Source organism: Cucurbita moschata, unplaced genomic scaffold, assembly GCF_002738365.1.
Source record: "Cucurbita moschata cultivar Rifu unplaced genomic scaffold, Cmos_1.0 Cmo_Scf00033, whole genome shotgun sequence".
In the NCBI taxonomy this organism is placed as follows: Eukaryota; Viridiplantae; Streptophyta; class Magnoliopsida; order Cucurbitales; family Cucurbitaceae; genus Cucurbita; species Cucurbita moschata.
Window position 1 is genome coordinate 727849 of NW_019268549.1, and position 16902 is coordinate 744750.

Genomic DNA, 16902 nt, shown 5'->3' on the forward strand with positions numbered 1-16902 from the left:
ATATGGCTTCATGTAGGTCATGAACCTCCTATAGTGTGTAATAAGATTTAGTTTTGCACGTGCACTCGCTAGGAGTTTAGACAGAAAATGTATCAAGTCAAAGTGATCGTCTAACCGTCTGAGTCCACCGCTAGATATTGTATGCTTTGGCCCATTACGTATCGTCGTCAACCTCATGATTTTAACCACATCTTTATAAAATTGTTTTATTTTCCTTTCCAACCGAGGGAGTCCTCACAATCCACCCCATTTGGGGCTAGAGTTCTTGTTGGCACATCGCCCCGTGTCTAGCTTTGATACTATTTGTAACAGCCCAAGCCCACTGCTAGCAAATATTGTCCACTTTGGCCGGTTACATATCGCTGTCAACTTTACGGTGTTAAAACGCGTCTAGTAGAGAGAAGTTTTTACACCTTTATCAGGAATTTTTCGTTCTCCTCTGTAACCGATATGAAAACTCTCAAATCGACAACAGAATGATGCAGCTGACCCATTTCCGCCGATTATAATTTCTTATTTTATTCACATTATTTAGATTAATTTCATCAAAAATACTATTTTTATTTAGAAACATTAATTCATATAATTAATATTTAAAAAAGAAAAAAAGAAAAAAAAGAAAAAAATGGTATTACCACGCAAAAACCCTCAATGCCGGTCTCTCGTCACACCAGGGTTCATGCTACCGCTGAATTTGCAGAGCCGCCTCTGTAGCCGCTGCTCGCCGTCGTTGCTCGTTGATTCTCTCTCGTTTGCCGCTGTTTAGATCTGCCCGTGCTGGCTAGTAGTCTCCCTCACCTTACGAAAGCCTTCTTTGTTTCACTATGCTTTCTCGTTTACTTCCTAAACCCTCCCATTTCAGATTGCTAACCTTGATTTCCACTAAGCCCCCAGCTCAATCTCCTAGATTTCATCTTCTTCCCCGATTCTTCTCCTCCAGTAACAATGGAAGTAATAACAATAAGAACGGTGGAAGCAGAGACCAACCGACGAGTAATGTCTGGAAACTTTCACGGGAAAGCGACGAAAATTTCGACCAATTGTTCACTCAGGAAGCTGACAACCTTGATGGTATAGCGGAGGATGACTCTGCTCCGGCCAATGCCGATTCATGGGTGAGGTCGGAAGACGGGGATCAGGGTGCTGCGGGAGACATTTTTGCGAGAGTGGAGAAGGAAATTCGAGGAAATAAAGATGACGATGGTGCTAATGAATGGGTTGCGGCGACAAAGTTCGAGCCGTGGAGCCTGGTAGAGGAAGAAAAGAGTGATGTCTTCAACATTCAGGAGGATGCAGTTGAAATTGGGAAACCCAGAGATGAGATTAAGGAAGTGGATAGTGAGAGCAGTGAGGATGCTAGGAAGCTCGAAAAGGAGGAGCAGGAACTCACTGCCATCCTTAAAGGCAAGTTTTTCTCCCCCTTGATTGGGAAGATTGTATTTCAAGTTCAACAACTTAATGGATTTGCTTGGGTTTCTAATTCTGTGGCATGTATGTATTGCTTGAGGATTCAATTTCGTGATATGTTGGTGTATTCCAGATCATTTGATTCTATGGTTGTCCTGATCGAGGCAATTCATAACAGTGTTCTTACTCGTAGCTTTTGCGTTTATATTGAGAACGGCATAAGTATATGGTTGAGGCCATTGAACTTTTGCATTTTTCCTGTGTAGTGGTTTAAACGATGTCATTTGTAGGTAAGTTAAAAAAGTTGAATTTTATTGGTTACTGTCGTTACTCTTCTGTGATGTATTTTAGCTGCTATGCACCCGCCCCTCTTTATTTTTGCAAGCACAAGGTTATCAGATTTCTAGATTTGTAGATGTATTGGAAACCTAAAGTAGAAGAATGAAGCCCATTTAACCAAATGACTTTGGAGGGTTACTGTAAAATCATGTGGACGATTGGCTTTTAGATAATCACAGCTTGGAGTTTTAAAGCCATTGCTAAGATTTTATGGAACTATGCTGTTAGCGCTTTTGTTAGGGTCTTTGACAGGGGAGATCTGTTCCAACTTTTGAAGATAAGGAGGTTCTTTCTGATTCTGTCTATAATAGTACAACTCACCTCTGCTTGATGGTATTATAGTCACAGGAACTCTTTTGTAACTACTCATTTGTGATCCTTTGGGATTGGGAAGCCATTATTTCATAGTTTTTGGGAGGAGGGGTTTTCTCAACCCCTTGTCTTAGGTTGTGTTCAATGCTTCCCTCATTTATATATCTCTGTTATTTATACAAAAGAAAGGGGGGAAAACAGTGGGATAATGTGGCATAAGGTGGTGGCAAATGTGCTTCTAGAAAGAGGATTTTAGATGGTATGTAGAAGTCCTTGATGTATCATTTTGAAGCTAAAAGATACAGTTGTTAAGTTTTCTTCATGAAAACAGGTAATGGTGCGTGTTTGAGACAAACAGCCGAAGTGAGAAAGGTTAAGGGAGGGTGACTTCTCACCTCTTTCTTTCACAAACTCTTTCTTTCATTGACTTGCAAGCTTGTGTAGTAATAAGAACACCATTACCTCCCTTGAGGTTGAAAATGGTCAGGTGTCAGCTGCAAAAAAACTAATCCAAGCACAAAAATCTTCAAATGAAGAATAACACAAGCTCACATGGATCACCTTCAGCAATGAATACCATGAGCTTGGAAAATTCTCGGGCTAAATAGATGGGGTCACTCTAAAATTCCTCCAGGTGAGGTAAAGAGCATTAAGCCAAATACAATAAGAGTTATTAGACCCTCCTCAATCAACCTTGTTCAGTTTCTAAATACTCTGGTGGTGGGTAATGATCTGGATAGATGGTGTGAAAGACAGATCATTTGGGCAGTTTTTCAACGAAGTCCACATTCTTGAAGATGACTAATGGGATGAGGAAATTGTATTATCATAATATGGAAACTCAAAATTCCTAAGAAGGTGAAAGTTCTTTTTATGGTCCCTAGCCTACAAAACTTTATATACCCACAATAAGCTTAAAAAAAAAAAAAAAAAAAAAAAAAACTTCTAAATCGGATGATGTCTCCCTCAGTTTGTTGTCTCTACATATAGGAGGAGTCCTTAGATCACATTTTTCTTCTCTGTTGGTTTGTCCCCAAGAAGATAGATGGTTGACTTTTAGAAGGGCTTGATGGGAAGAGTTTTTGCGGAAGGAGGGAAGATCCTTTGGAGATGTGCAACTCGCTCCCTTCTTTGGTGTCTTTGGAAGGAAAGAAATAGCAGGGTTTTTGAAGATAAGTGCTCTTCCTTTGATTCCTTTTGGCTTTTGGTCAGCACATTGCTTCTTGGTGGTGCACAAAGCACGTCAAATTCTTTTGTAATTATAGCCTTTTGATGATTATTAACAACTGAGAGACTCTCCTTAATTAGTTTTGGGAGGGATAATATCAATCCCTTGCCCTTAGATTGTTCTTTGGTTCTTTTGTTGAATATATTTTTATGTTTCTTGTCCAAAAAAAAAAAAAAAAAAAAAAAAAAGAACCTATCCTTTTTGTTTAATTAGTTAGATGAATTTGTTGAAGTTTGGAATTTTGGGTCATGAATGCGTTTCTGTAATAGTTTCACATATTTGTATCAATTATCTTATTCATTTAATATGTCAACTGCAGGTCCTAATCGAGCATTTGGAGACCTTATTGCTGCATCAGGAATCACGGATGACATGCTAGACAGTTTGATTGCGTTGAAAGATTTGGAAGGGGTTGAGGGGTTGCCCCCTCTAAGTGTATTAGAGGATATGCGTTATGAGAAAAACACAAGAAAATCCTCAAGAGCTGAAATTGAGCGCCAGAAACAAGAAGAGGTTGCAAAAGCAAGAGTGAGACAGATAGATGACAAAGGAAGAGCATATGGCACAGGAAGAAGGAAATGTAGCATTGCTCGTGTATGGGTTCAGCCAGGAGATGGCAAGTTCGTAGTGAATGATAAAGAATTTGATGTTTATTTTCCAATGCTCGATAGTCGGGCTGCTCTTCTTCGACCTTTCTCCGAGACCAAAACATTAGGCCTTTGGGATGTCAAATGTACGGTTAAAGGAGGTGGCACAACAGGTAAGCTTAAGCTTAAGTCACATTTAACACTTCTTGTTACATCTTTATATCTAGTTATGTCTGTTCTTAAAAATTGTGTTTTGCATTTAGGTTTATGATGTCAACTAGGTTCCAAACAATAGTAAAATGAGATGCTAGCATTTGTAAAGAATAAATCACTTTTATAATTTTTCTTCTGCAAACTTGGCATTGATAAATTTTATATTTTCCTCACATTTTCTATGAAACTTGGATCAGATCATCTGTGCGTTCTTCATTTCATTTCATCTAGATGAATACAAACAACAGTGAATCCCTTCATTCAAAAGCTTTTTAGCATCCTTAAAGATGATATTCGTATGGTGTTCCTTTACTTTGGTGTGAGTAGTTGTACCAGTATATATGTATATTTACACACGTGCTCACACACACCAGAATGCATACAAGTGTTTGTGTTCATTCTTGTTGGATACAAATTTTCATTGAAGCAAATGACATATACAGCAATTTTAAAGGATAACAGAAAAGAAACAATTGATGGCTACAGTAGGAGGGAGAATAATTATAAAACATTTTAGTAATAGACCATCGAGGAGATGTGAAAAATAAAATGGAGTAGTCCCTTCAAAGTTTTGTAGTAGACTTGTTTCTTTGCTATTTTGTGGGACATCTAAATTAAGAGAAATAATAGAATTTTTAGAGAGATTGAGAGGTTGGGTGAGGAGGTTTGGGAGGTGGCTAGGTTTAGTGCCTCCTTGTGGGCGACAACCACTGGGTCTTTCTATAATTATCAACTTTTCTTTTTGTGAACCGGTGGCATTTTTAGTAGTTAGGGTTGGATTCCTATTGTAGAAGGGAAGATAGTTATAATCCATATTTGTGATAGATCATCCAAGATATATGAAAAGAAAATGGAGTCCTACCTTTTGGGAGAAGCACTATAGTTTCTTTTCTATTTTTTGGGACATTTGCATTGAAAGAAATTATAGAATCTTTAGATAGATTGAGAGCTCGAGTGAGGAGATTTATGATGTGGCTAGGTTTATTGTCTGGTGTCACTAGGTCTTTTCGTAATTGTGAGCTTAGTCTTGTTCTTTTGAACTGAAGTCCTTTTCTGTAGTTAGGGTTGGGTTGAATTTCTTTTGTTGGAGCTTGTTCTTTTGACCCAAATACTCATCTCGCTTTTTCTGCACTAATAGTATTTATACAAAATTTCCATCCCACCTACTCCCTTATGCCCAAAAAGGAAGAGAAAATCTTATTTATTTATTATTATTATTATTATTAAAAACTCAAGATGAACAAATACATTGGCTATACAGTAGTAAATATCAAGTCCCTGTGAAGTATACATGAACTGGAAGAAAATAGTTTGAGCAGTCTGAGTTCTCGTATTTATTCACATATCTTGCAAAGTTGGTAGGGGAGACTGCTCTTTTTTGGAAAGATCAATGTATAGGTAGAACAGTCCTCAAAGATGAATTCCCCTCTCTATATTCTCTCACACTCAATAAGGAAGCTTCCGTTTCTGACTTGTGGATTGACTCGTCTTGTTCTTGGAACCTCTTTCTGAGAAGAGGCCTTAACTAAGAGGAAATTGATGAATGGGGTTGCCTTTCCAACTTGCTTTCATCAACCATCCTCACCGACCAAGAGGATTCATGGGTATGGAATATCGTTAAGGATTGTGTTCACCTCATATCTCTGCCAAGGTCTCTTGCAACAGCTGGAGTTCGCAGCAAAAAACAGATTTATCATTCTATTTGGAAGGAGAATATCCAAAAATTTAACCTTTTTATGTGGGAGCTTTGTCACTCATGTTTATGACGAGCTTCAACGAAGATTCCCGACTTTATATCTCCCATAGTTTCTGCATTATTTGCAAAAGGGGTTGAGAGACATGTTCATCTTTTCAGCACTTGCTCCTTTGCAAAAACCCTTTTGGAATTTTATCATCGCCGCTTTTGGTTGGTCTACACTGCTGCCAGGGGACATTTTCTATTTCCTTACCCTCACGTTCACTGGCCATCCTTTCAAGGAGAAAAAGATCCTATGGCCCAAATTTACCCCGACTTTTTTTGGGGTCTATTTGGTTCTCTCTCGAATTTTCTCTGACAAAGAACAGAGCTCTGATACTTCTATAGATCCTACTATTTATTAAGCTCTATCTTAGTGTGAATTGTCTCAATCTTTCTGTAACTATAGCCTTTTTTCTCCATATTTTGAAATTTCATTTTATGAATGAAGGAATTGTTTCCTTTTTTCTTTAGAAAAAAAAAAAAAAAAAAAAAAAAAAAAAAAGAAGAAGAAAAACCTGAAAAATCTAAAGAAAACTGAGCAAGAGGAAACTCAGCAATCTGTAGGAAGGACAGTAGCATATAGACTTTATTATACTCATCCTGGGAAACTACTTTGATAAAAGACTCCAGACGTTTCAGCTTTCTGAACAGCGTGTATAATATCAACTCCTGAGATGTTAAAGCCACGTCAGGAGTACTGTAGATGCAGTTCGAAGCAACCTTCCTTTTTGCTACTTCTCCCAGTTGTGTGTTATGCAAAGACCGGATGGGGAAAATTTCTTATTTTTTCTTTCTCATTCCTAGTTGGGCTTTTCTAAGATTTCTCTGGGTTGTGTGAAGATTTCTTTGTGGCTATCAGAACATTTAGCCCCAGCAAACGCTAGCTACAAAGCTTAAGCTGACCAATGTAGTTGACTTATTTGTGGCCATTATTTTCGGTATAACGCCAAACTGTTTTGATTTGTGCTGTTAGTGTGGTGGATATGCTCCTTTGGGCTATACACAGTGAGAAATCATTAGATTCATAAAGAATAAAGCTTGAGAGTTAGATGAGCTCCGGGGGGGGGGGGNGGGGGGGGGGGGGTTGGTTATGGTTTTTGTGTTCTGCTTGCTATACTCCCATTTTCTTGAAATATTTCGTATTTTTTTTTATTAATGTCAATTAAAAGAACTATGTTTAAATTCTCCTTTGGCATGCAATGTGTTAATGTCTTATACAACGTCTAATTCTTGTACTTTTCTCTCTTTAATGAAAAGCTCTCTTAGAAAAAAGAAAATTCCCTCTGCTACTACTTGGCAACTTATCAGTTTCATTGTATAGTGTTTCAACGCATGATATTAAACCCTGCTATTCAGACATGGAATATGCGTTTGAAACAAATGTCCAAGTTAGTATATATTATGATTGATACCAAATAAATGTTTATTAGACTTCAGTCTGTGCTTTCCTTTATCGCCGTGGAATGATGTACAATGCAAATAAATGTGAACTTCATGATTGAACTGGTAACTTCGAACTTGGGACTGCCCTGGTCTTAGGATACCCCTCCCATCTTTCCCAGACCTGAGTACCCCTGTTCACAAAAGCAAAATCTCCTTTTTACTCGCATTATCTGTGTTCCCCGCTGTGCCACAACTCTCTATCAACACATATGACAGTTACCAAAGTAGGCCACTTCTAACTAATTCACAATTTAATTGCTGCCTCCTTCAACCTGTTTTCGTTGATACACATTTACTATTGGTGGCTGATAATCTAATCGATTTACCCTATGATTTACCCTACTTTACTTTACATGATATGAAATATCAGAACTGGGGTTGTCTTTTGTGTCGTCATTAGCATATAAGATCTTTTACTGCCAGCTCCTCAGTCTAATGATCGGATGGAAACATTTATGTTGACTGTATTATGAAGGATGCATTAAAGTTTCGACTTTGCTGCTTCTGGAGTTTTATCCACCCTCCAAAGTCATTGACTGTTAACCTTTTTTTTTGCTTCAATCTGTTCCAAATTCAAATTTCCTTCTCTCTATCCTCTTTGAATGTGTTTTCAAGTGAGTAAAAGTTCTGAACTTTCTTTTACAGGCCAAGTTGGAGCTATTCAATTGGGTATCAGCAGAGCCTTGCAGAATTGGGAGCCAGATTTCCGTCCTCCATTGCGAGCATGTAAGATAAAACGAATCACAGTTTTTTCAGTCCGCTATGATGAGAATGATATATATCAATCAGTTGCATTCATTTACATTTTTACTGATCAAAATTCTCTGTTCTATTTGCTCCGCAGCTGGTTTCTTGACGCGAGATTCACGTGTCGTAGAAAGAAAGAAGCCAGGAAAGGCGAAAGCAAGAAAGAGCTTCCAATGGGTGAAGCGTTAGGTTACACATGTACTCGTATGGAACTTCGACATTTTTCTTCTGCAATAAATAGACACAAGGTTTATAAACAGGTTGGTTCCTGCATCGTTTTTGTAGTGTAGCCTTTATTCCAAATACCCTGTTTGTTTGTTGCAAATATAACTATTGAATTTAACACTGAGCCATGGAAGTTTACTACTCCCTCTTCCCTCTCATGGATACTTATTCACTTTCTTGATGGTTACTCTTTTCTATTCTTTTTCTCTCACTGGAATGTAGTGGACACTTACATTTATACTCTCATCCTCTAGAGGACATTGTATTATATTATTGTTTGTGAACTGTTTATTTGTTTCTTGGAATTTAATGAACATTGTTTTCTTGTTTGTTCATGGATGTATGATGCTGGAGGTTAATAGGTCTGGGAATAAAAGATTGTTGAGAATCAAAGATGACCTATTTGGTTGTGCATGAGAATATTGTCTGAAAATGATATTTTCGTCTCGTTCACTCACGGTTTTCCTTTTTGTTCTCACTCACACGTTTTTCCTCTCAAGAACTATATGCCATTATATTTTAATTGTATGCCAAATTGAGGGTAAAGTCTCACCGACCCGTCAAGAGTTGTGTCACCCCTCTTGTCTTTGAAAGCAATCTAATTGCACAATGCAGTGAGTCCAATTGATGTCATTGAGGCATGGAACGTGCAAATGATGCTCGTGCTAAGTCTTGTTCTTGTTCTTGTTCTGGAGGAAAGTTTGTCAAAATGGTTTGAATCGCAACAAAACTTGGATAGTACAGGCAATAAGCGAGGTAGGGGTCGAGGTAAGCCATGCCTTGGCAATTTTAGATAGTTTGAGAAAGCTTTATTTAAACTTAGCTTCTCAATTATTCAATGTTTTGATTTTGTATGGAACATGTGGAAGGAATGAATGAAAATTAAGTTTTCATTTATATTTATTTCAACTCAACTTAAATGAAAACTCGACTTAAATAAGGTCATAATAACTCGAATCATTTTAGTGAGTTAAATGAGGACATCTCTCAATTTTTGAATTCAAATGGAATATTTAAGGGCTTAATTGTAAACTTAAAGAGGTTTAAAGAGTAATTCTGTAAACCAATAATAATCAAAATTATCTATTTTTATTTTATTATGTAACACTTTAAAGAATTAATTTGGTTCCTATCCTAATTAATTTATTATGTAATAATTTAAATTTTATGGCTCATGAATTAATTTGGTTCCTAATTAATTTATTTGCATAATCCAGAAGCTCCATTAAACTTCAAAATATAAATTATCATTTTCAATTGTTTGACATAAATTTGAGATTAAATACTTTTAAGAGTTAATCATTTAAAAGTAAACAACAAACTTAAAATGAAAAAACATTGTCAGAAGTGGGATTTGAACCCACGCCCTCTCACGAAGACCAGAACTTGAGTCTGGCGCCTTAGACCACTCGGCCATCCTGACTTATTGGTAACGATTTTTAAAATATAAATATAAAAATATTAATCCTTAATATAATTATTAAATAACAGTTTTACCCTAATTTTCATTTAATCCTTGCACTTAGTTCAAGGAATCAATTTAAACTCTTAGCAACCCAAAATATGAATACTTTGAAATAATAGTTCTTCAAAATTAAACAAAAAAGATTTATCTATTTGACTAATTAATAATGGCTAAAAAAAAATCTAACAAGAGATAATCTATTAAAAAATAAAAATGTCATCGAGATAATCTATTAAAATATAAATTGAATAAATTAAAAAATTTAAAATGAATAGATAGAGTGAATAATTACGAACATACTAAAAAGAGTGAGGAGGACACGAATATACTTTTCGTGTAATACTAAATTAGTTTTTGGTGGATTAGTCGAAAAATAAGAGACTAAAAAAAATAATAAAAATGAAATTAATTAAGGTATGAAATATAATATAATAAAAATATAAGTAAATCATAAAATATTTGAAAACGTTGAAAATAAAATTTAATTTGAGATAGGTAGGTAATAAAAGTATAAGAATGTTTTAAAATATGTTTTTTTTTTATCAAATAATAATACTTAATCTAATTTCAATTTTGAAACAATTTATTTTATATTTTACGTTATAAAAAAAATCAAATTTACCTTACATTTATTTTAGATTTAATTTTCTTGATAAGTTTATTCTTTTTTTAAAAAAATTATTTCATAAAAATCCTTCCCTTGAATTCGTTCTTTGATTTCTTTTTAAATCCCTTTAAGTGGAGCGTATTTTAATCTATCGTTTTTTATTTAAAAAAAAAAAAATCATTTGTTTATTTTCAAAAGAAATATTGAAATTTAACCATCTGCCTTATTTCTTAGTTCTAATATCATTTTTAGATTATTACCTAATAAATAGCGTAATATTTTATATAATTTATTTATTCTTCCTAAGTAATGGACTAAATTACCCTTCAACCAAAATCCATAAACTACTCTAGAATCTTAAATTAAATCAAAAGAAAAAGGGAAAAAAAAACCCCGCTAAGTCTATCTAAATTCTAAAACCTACAAAATAAACCTTCAAAATTAATTAATTGACCAAATTACCCTTTACCCAAAATCCATAAACTACTCTAGAATCTTAAATTAAATCAAAAGAAAAAAAAAAATCTAGTCTCTAAATTCTAAAACCTACGAAATAACCATTCAGAATTAGAGAAGAAAGCAAAATAATCTAATAACAATGGAACATCAAAAACTTTGAACAAAATACTAATGTTAATGACATCTTTTGATAAAAATCTAAATTGTTTCCATAAATCCAATTTAACGTCAAATAAGGAGTGGGAAATTTTAGGCTAGGCATAAGTTCATTTAGACCGACATGAAGAACTAAGGAACATAAATCATATAAGAAAAAACAAAAAAAAAAACTTCCAAACTAAGTTAGAGCAATTTGGTCAAGCTGTTTTCTGACTGTCTAGTTCATATGTAATCAGCTGAATTGACAATTTTGACCTCTTGTCCTCCCCATCTTTTCATCCGTTCTATTGACTGATTCACCTGCAAAGTGTAATTTTATTTATTAATGATGTGCCTCAGTTAAATTTTTCACATATCATATATCCTCACAACACATTTGAGGATTCCCTGTATAGTTTTTCCATAAATAATAATATACAAACGATCTTCTAATAGTCATAAATTATTTTTGTTATATTTTAAATCACTTTCAAATACTATTTGTTAAAATCATTTCAAAATGCCTTTATTCGTTAAAATCACTTTTAAAAGTGTAAAATTTGTTTTTAAATTATTAAGAACATGTTTGGGAGTGATTTGAACACCACAAATGTGATTTTAACCGGTTCAGAATCACTTCCAAACATATTCTACGAATAAACCTAAGGTAACTTTTGAGAGTAATATTACGTACCAATCAAACGTTCTTTCATTTAAGCGGCATCTAAGCAAAGATTTATTAAAATTATTTTTGAATAGATAACCCCACGCATAAAAATTTTGAAATATATTTTTAACGGGCTAGAATTATTTTTCACTGTAATGTGCCAAATTTCACCAACACTTTGGAGTCAGACTTGTCATATCAGATGTAAAACCAATGTTATAAGTTAAAGAAAGAGAGGGAGAGAAGGATTGCTAGAGATTGAACTTTACCTCATGGGTCCAGTTTGTTTTATAGAGTATGATAAGAAGCAGAATGGTTTGGAGAGAAAGTCCACAGATCATGCCTCCCCACAGTCCCTGTGCTTATAAAGAATATATAAACATTTGATATGGCTGAAGGAAAAAATGGCAAAATGTTTATGCATAATATTATAACATATACTCTGCATCTAAGGTTGTTGAGAACTCCCAAAAGGCTCCCGTGATCAATTAATATTTTAAACTTTACCTTGACTTTCGTGAGAAGGAAATGAAAATTTACTGACCTGAACTCCCAAATGTTTTGTATAACCAAGAAGATAACCAAGGGGAAGACCAAAAGCATAATAAGAGCCAAGATTGATATATGCTACCAACGTTTGCCAACCAGCTCCAATAGCAACACCTAGAAACTCAGGGAAAAGATAAACGATAAAGGGAGAATCTTGTTAACAAAATGCATACTTACAAAGCATGGTAGAATTGCTACCTGAAATTACTGGCTGGACACTGTTAAGAACCATCGTGATTCCAAGAAGGTATGCTAGTTTAGAGACAGCAGCTTGCATTTCTTTGCTGCTGGTGTAAATGACAGCAAAACTATCCTTCGTGATTAAGATAACCACCATGGATAGTAAGCCGAGAAGAAGAGACTGAAACACTGTAACATAGACAGAATATTTGGTCGCGACTGGATGCCCTTGTCCAAGCTCATTAGAAACCCGCACGCTGGATGCAAATTCAGTACACCAATGATGATTATTATATACACAGATCAAGCAATTAATTTTTGAAAGATCAAATACCAATGTGCACATATAAGCCACGTTTAAATATCATATCATATCATCAGTTCATCACTAGAAATGAGAATAGCAACATGAGCATATGAGATCATCTTTCAAGTGAACTCATATTATTATTCCCCCAAACAATGCCATATTAGCAGATTGTTCTGTTTTTTTTTTTTTTTTTTTTTTTTTTGACACCATGGGTTGTTAGGAATATGAGATCATCTTCCATGCGAACTATTCAAATATTACAATAGTACATTTATCATTTAAAATCCCTGGCTTTAGAATTGTCAGTAGTGGTAACAAGCCTTTAGAGGGACAAGAAATTAATGGACTGATCACATACCTGATGGCAGCATTTATACCTATAAATAACATTGCTTCGAGCCCGTTGATATTCATGCTGGAAAAACAAAAGTAAATGGATTAGTCAAAACTCAAAATCCATCTTAGACGTACCTACATTACAATTGAAGCTCCTAGCAAAGGTATTCTTCATTTCTTTATACTTTGCAATTCATAAGGTTTCTATTTCCTACCCGTATCACTCTATAGTCTCATTTGTGCCATGAACATGCTATGAATTCTCAAGCGATTTCTATAATCACATTATTCAGCATAAAACTAATTTTTTGTTGTACAAGCTACAGAAGGGTGCAGGGCTATTATAAATGTTATATAAGTAACATATAATGTCATTGATAAGCCAAACATAAAACGAAGTACGGCACTAAGTTCTGTTCTTACCAAATTGAAAGGGAACCAACGGCATATACCGCGTTATCGAGATGGCCAGTAAGAATAATTACACTCATCATATACCAGAGTTCTAGGCAAAGCATTACAGCGGATGAAAAGGAAAGGCCAACAAAGGCCCATATATCATTGAAAGCCGACCATGACAAACCAGTCCATCCATCTTTACACCAACCAACAACATAGATAACTTGTGCTATGGCAGTAACCCAACTTGAAATATTGCTTGCAATAGCTGCACCAGTTAGGTTCCAGTTGAATACGAAAATAAAGAGCCAGAGCATTGCAGCATGTAATAATAAGGCGACAAACCCGATATAGGCAAGGACATTGACCTTGCTTTGGGCTTGAAGGAACTTTTGGGTGGGAAAAACGATCGCCAGTGAAAAGAGTTCGGGAATAAGCAACCTTGTGAACCATCCTGCAACTTCAGATATTTCATCTGTTTGTCCCAGAACCTTTAGGATTGGTTCAGCAAACCAGTAAATTGGTAGAATAAAGAAGCTGGAAACCGTGAGAATAATCCATGAACGTTGCATATAAACACCAAGTAAGTAAACTTGTCCAGCGCCATAAGCTTGACCACACAGCGTCTCCAGTGCACTTCCCATACCAAGCTACATTTTATGGAAAATAAAAATTAATTATGGTCAAGAATAGAAAAAATCAGAACAAGAGGAGTAGCATTGAAAGAAATTCGTATTACACTGATGCAAAATTAAACCATTATCTCGGAATGACTTCTTCGAAAAATCATTCAATCCGGCCACCACTGTGGCTGCTTCAAAATCTATAGGCTCCTCGTAACAGTTCATACGAAATACTATTTTAAAATCTTCTCTCCTACATCAAATCACCAGCTCTTCGAATAATTTCTCAACTTCTTGTGTGAAATAAACTTATTGGCTTAGCGTTTTACATTTTCATCATAGCTAATAGCACAGGAAAAAAAAAAAAAAAAAAAAAGATCTGACAGAATACGTAGAAAAGAACAACCAAGAGAAAACAGCGCACATCTAGGGATTGAATTCACATAATCATCAATATTTTCCCAGATCTAGAAACCAGAAACAATTTTGTAATAAGAATTTAGCAAAACGAGAAATAAAATCACTCTCCAGTCGTGATCCTACATGTTAATATGGCTAGAGAGGACAGACATTGTAAGATAATGCATATACAGATCCGTTTTCTGCTTTGTGAAAAGAAAAATATGCGAGACAGCAACGAAAAAGTAATCAATCCTGCTCTTATACAGTCCATAAACAAGCACCGAGAAACTCATCCTTCCGATACATTACAAAGAGAAAAAAAAACAAAAAAACACGAACAGAACCGAGAGAGGAAGAGAAAGAAACGAACCATGAAGCCAAAGGCGAAGGTTCCTATAACGGAAACAGAGATAGAAACGGCGGAAAGCTCAACGTCGCCGATATGTCCAACGAAAATGCTAGTGACTGAGTTGATTCCATACTGGCAAAGTATACCAAACACAATAGGCGCCGCAATCTTCCAGAGCTTCTTCGTCTCAGCGAAGAACACACGATTGGCGTCGCCGAAACTCTTGAGTGGCTCATAGTCGGCCGCGGCGAGACCATGTAGCAAAGGCGCTTCCATTCTCCGCTTGTTGGTGCCGTACGAGGCGGTTAGGATATTTCCTTGACGTACCTAACACAGAGTATGGAGAGCCTGAATCTGAAGGTCGTCGAACTCGAACATGGCGCCTTCCGTGAGCTACTCGCAGGTACTTATTGGTCGTTGGAATAATCCACCTCTCCTTTCTCTCTCTCATTTAATTTTTCTTCCATTCTCCTTGCTCCACGTCACCCATCTTTTTATTTTATTTTATTTCATTATTATTTTATTATTACTATTATTATTAAATATAACCATTAAATTATAAATTTAATCCTTATTTATTTGTTCTTTTATGTCTCTAAAAAATTAATTAGTTATTGGATAAAAAAAATTTAAAAAGCATAATATTTAATTTAATATAATTAGAATTAATATGTAAAAGGGTTTGTGAAATTTATAGATAGAAAATCTAAGTGAGAAAAATATTTATTTGAAATTTTAACAAAAATAGAAATTAATTTTAGGATTTATTCTGGGCAGAGGCTTGTCAGCTATGATGGTCCTTAAATTTAATTTATGGTTGTCTGTTTCTTTCTCTTTAAATTTAATGTTTGTATTAAATTATTTTATAATATTTTATTATTAAAAATTCAGACAAATTTGGAAGTGTGTGGATTATATAAAATTAAAAAAAAAATCTAATAAATCAATTATTTTTTAAAAATTTTAAATTTTTTGCAAAAGTTCATGATGTTCATTTTTATTAGATTTTCTTTGGTTTTAAATATAAAAAATTAATTTTTTTTAGGATCGTTTGGTTAAAAGTTTTCTCTAAAATATTTACGAATGAAATGTTCAAAATTTCATCGTAATTTAAAATTATAATTTTAGTAAAATTATATAATTTTTTTTTAGTAAAATTTCATCGTAATTTAAAAATAAATAAATATTTTAGTAAAATTATATAATTTTTTTTTAATTATTCAATACAATTTATATTTCAAAAATTAAATAGTAAATTATTTTAAATGGGATATACTTGGATATAATTATAATAAATTATTAAAAAAAGGATAAAAAAGAAATAAATTTTTTTATATAACAGGTATGACAATATAATATTTAATTAATTAGAGTTTGAATTAATTAATTATGCTTGAAAATTGAGATATATTAAATAACAGTATTGTTAATTAATCCTAAGTACAAATAATTGATTTTGTACAATCATAATTAACTAATTAAGTGTATCTAGGATATTGTTAGCTAATCAGCTAATTAATGGATTATTTTAGTAAATATGTGCTTTTATTTGTGAAAATGAATTAAATATACATTTAGATAAATTATTATTAGTTTATTTAACTAATCATTATATTAATTTTAGTAAAAGGAAGATTAATTAATTATATACAAAATAAAATTACAAAACAAATTAAGGCGAACCCAAGGCTCATTTATGTTTTTCGCCCGACTTTGTAGCTTTTTCGGATCTTAGGCGAGATTTGTCTTTGTCAACCGAACAGAAATCATGCAAAATCTAAGTTTGTTTGGCTACATATATTGCCCATGTGTGCATGTTCAATCATTTGGGACTTTAGTCGACTTCTCTCTCCACTAAGTCAAGTCATTCAGCTCAACCTTACCTTTACTTTAGGCCAAGGTTTCTCATGCGCAACGTCGCATCCCATCTTGTCATCTTGGTTCTCAATCAACACGACTCACATATCTTGATGTCATCCCAAGTTCTGGAATGTTATTGACCATCGTAGCTCACTTGGGTATGTCTATCGAGAACCAATCCATGTGTCAATCATATCATTGGGGCATCTTGAACACCCATCCATCTGGGTCTTATTGAGACATAAACCCTCATATGTCCATACTAAGTCATTTATAGATTTCGTATAGAATAGAAAGTGCATGTACCAACCTCCAACAC

General features: G+C 34.3%; 2 protein-coding genes and 1 non-coding gene across 3 annotated transcripts; 1 reads left to right on the forward strand and 2 right to left on the reverse strand.

Moving 5' to 3' along the window:
• Window positions 1–639: 639 nt before the first annotated feature.
• LOC111430383 (28S ribosomal protein S9, mitochondrial) lies at window positions 640–8444 on the forward strand. Its single transcript, XM_023066605.1, has 4 exons — window positions 640–1404; window positions 3606–4046; window positions 7913–7993; window positions 8112–8444. The coding sequence occupies exons 1-4, from the start codon at window positions 825–827 to the stop codon at window positions 8201–8203; spliced, it is 1194 nt and encodes a 397-aa protein (XP_022922373.1). The 5' UTR covers window positions 640–824; the 3' UTR covers window positions 8204–8444.
• A 1134-nt stretch (window positions 8445–9578) lies between these two features.
• On the reverse strand, window positions 9579–9662 carry TRNAL-CAA. Its single transcript has one exon. It is a non-coding gene; the product is annotated as a tRNA-Leu (tRNA).
• Window positions 9663–10939: 1277 nt separating this feature from the next.
• On the reverse strand, window positions 10940–15121 carry LOC111430423 (protein DETOXIFICATION 35-like). Its single transcript, XM_023066659.1, has 7 exons — window positions 14745–15121; window positions 13374–13999; window positions 12973–13029; window positions 12323–12561; window positions 12120–12238; window positions 11845–11931; window positions 10940–11229 (listed from the first exon to the last, which is right to left on the reverse strand). The coding sequence occupies exons 1-7, from the start codon at window positions 14997–14999 to the stop codon at window positions 11152–11154; spliced, it is 1461 nt and encodes a 486-aa protein (XP_022922427.1). The 5' UTR covers window positions 15000–15121; the 3' UTR covers window positions 10940–11151.
• Between the last annotated feature and the right edge of the window lie 1781 nt (window positions 15122–16902).

Coding starts and splice junctions, on each gene's coding strand:
- LOC111430423 (XM_023066659.1), bottom strand. CDS start 14,999: ATGGAAGCGCCTTTGCTACATGGTCTCGCCGCGGCCGACTATGAGCCA. Junction 13,030..13,373: donor GTTGGTTCCCTTTCAATTTG/GTAAGAACAGAA, acceptor TTGTTTTTCCAG/CATGAATATCAACGGGCTCG. Junction 11,932..12,119: donor CAAAACATTTGGGAGTTCAG/GTCAGTAAATTT, acceptor TTATAAGCACAG/GGACTGTGGGGAGGCATGAT.
- LOC111430383 (XM_023066605.1), top strand. CDS start 825: ATGCTTTCTCGTTTACTTCCTAAACCCTCCCATTTCAGATTGCTAACC. Junction 1,405..3,605: donor ACTCACTGCCATCCTTAAAG/GCAAGTTTTTCT, acceptor TGTCAACTGCAG/GTCCTAATCGAGCATTTGGA. Junction 7,994..8,111: donor CCGTCCTCCATTGCGAGCAT/GTAAGATAAAAC, acceptor TTTGCTCCGCAG/CTGGTTTCTTGACGCGAGAT.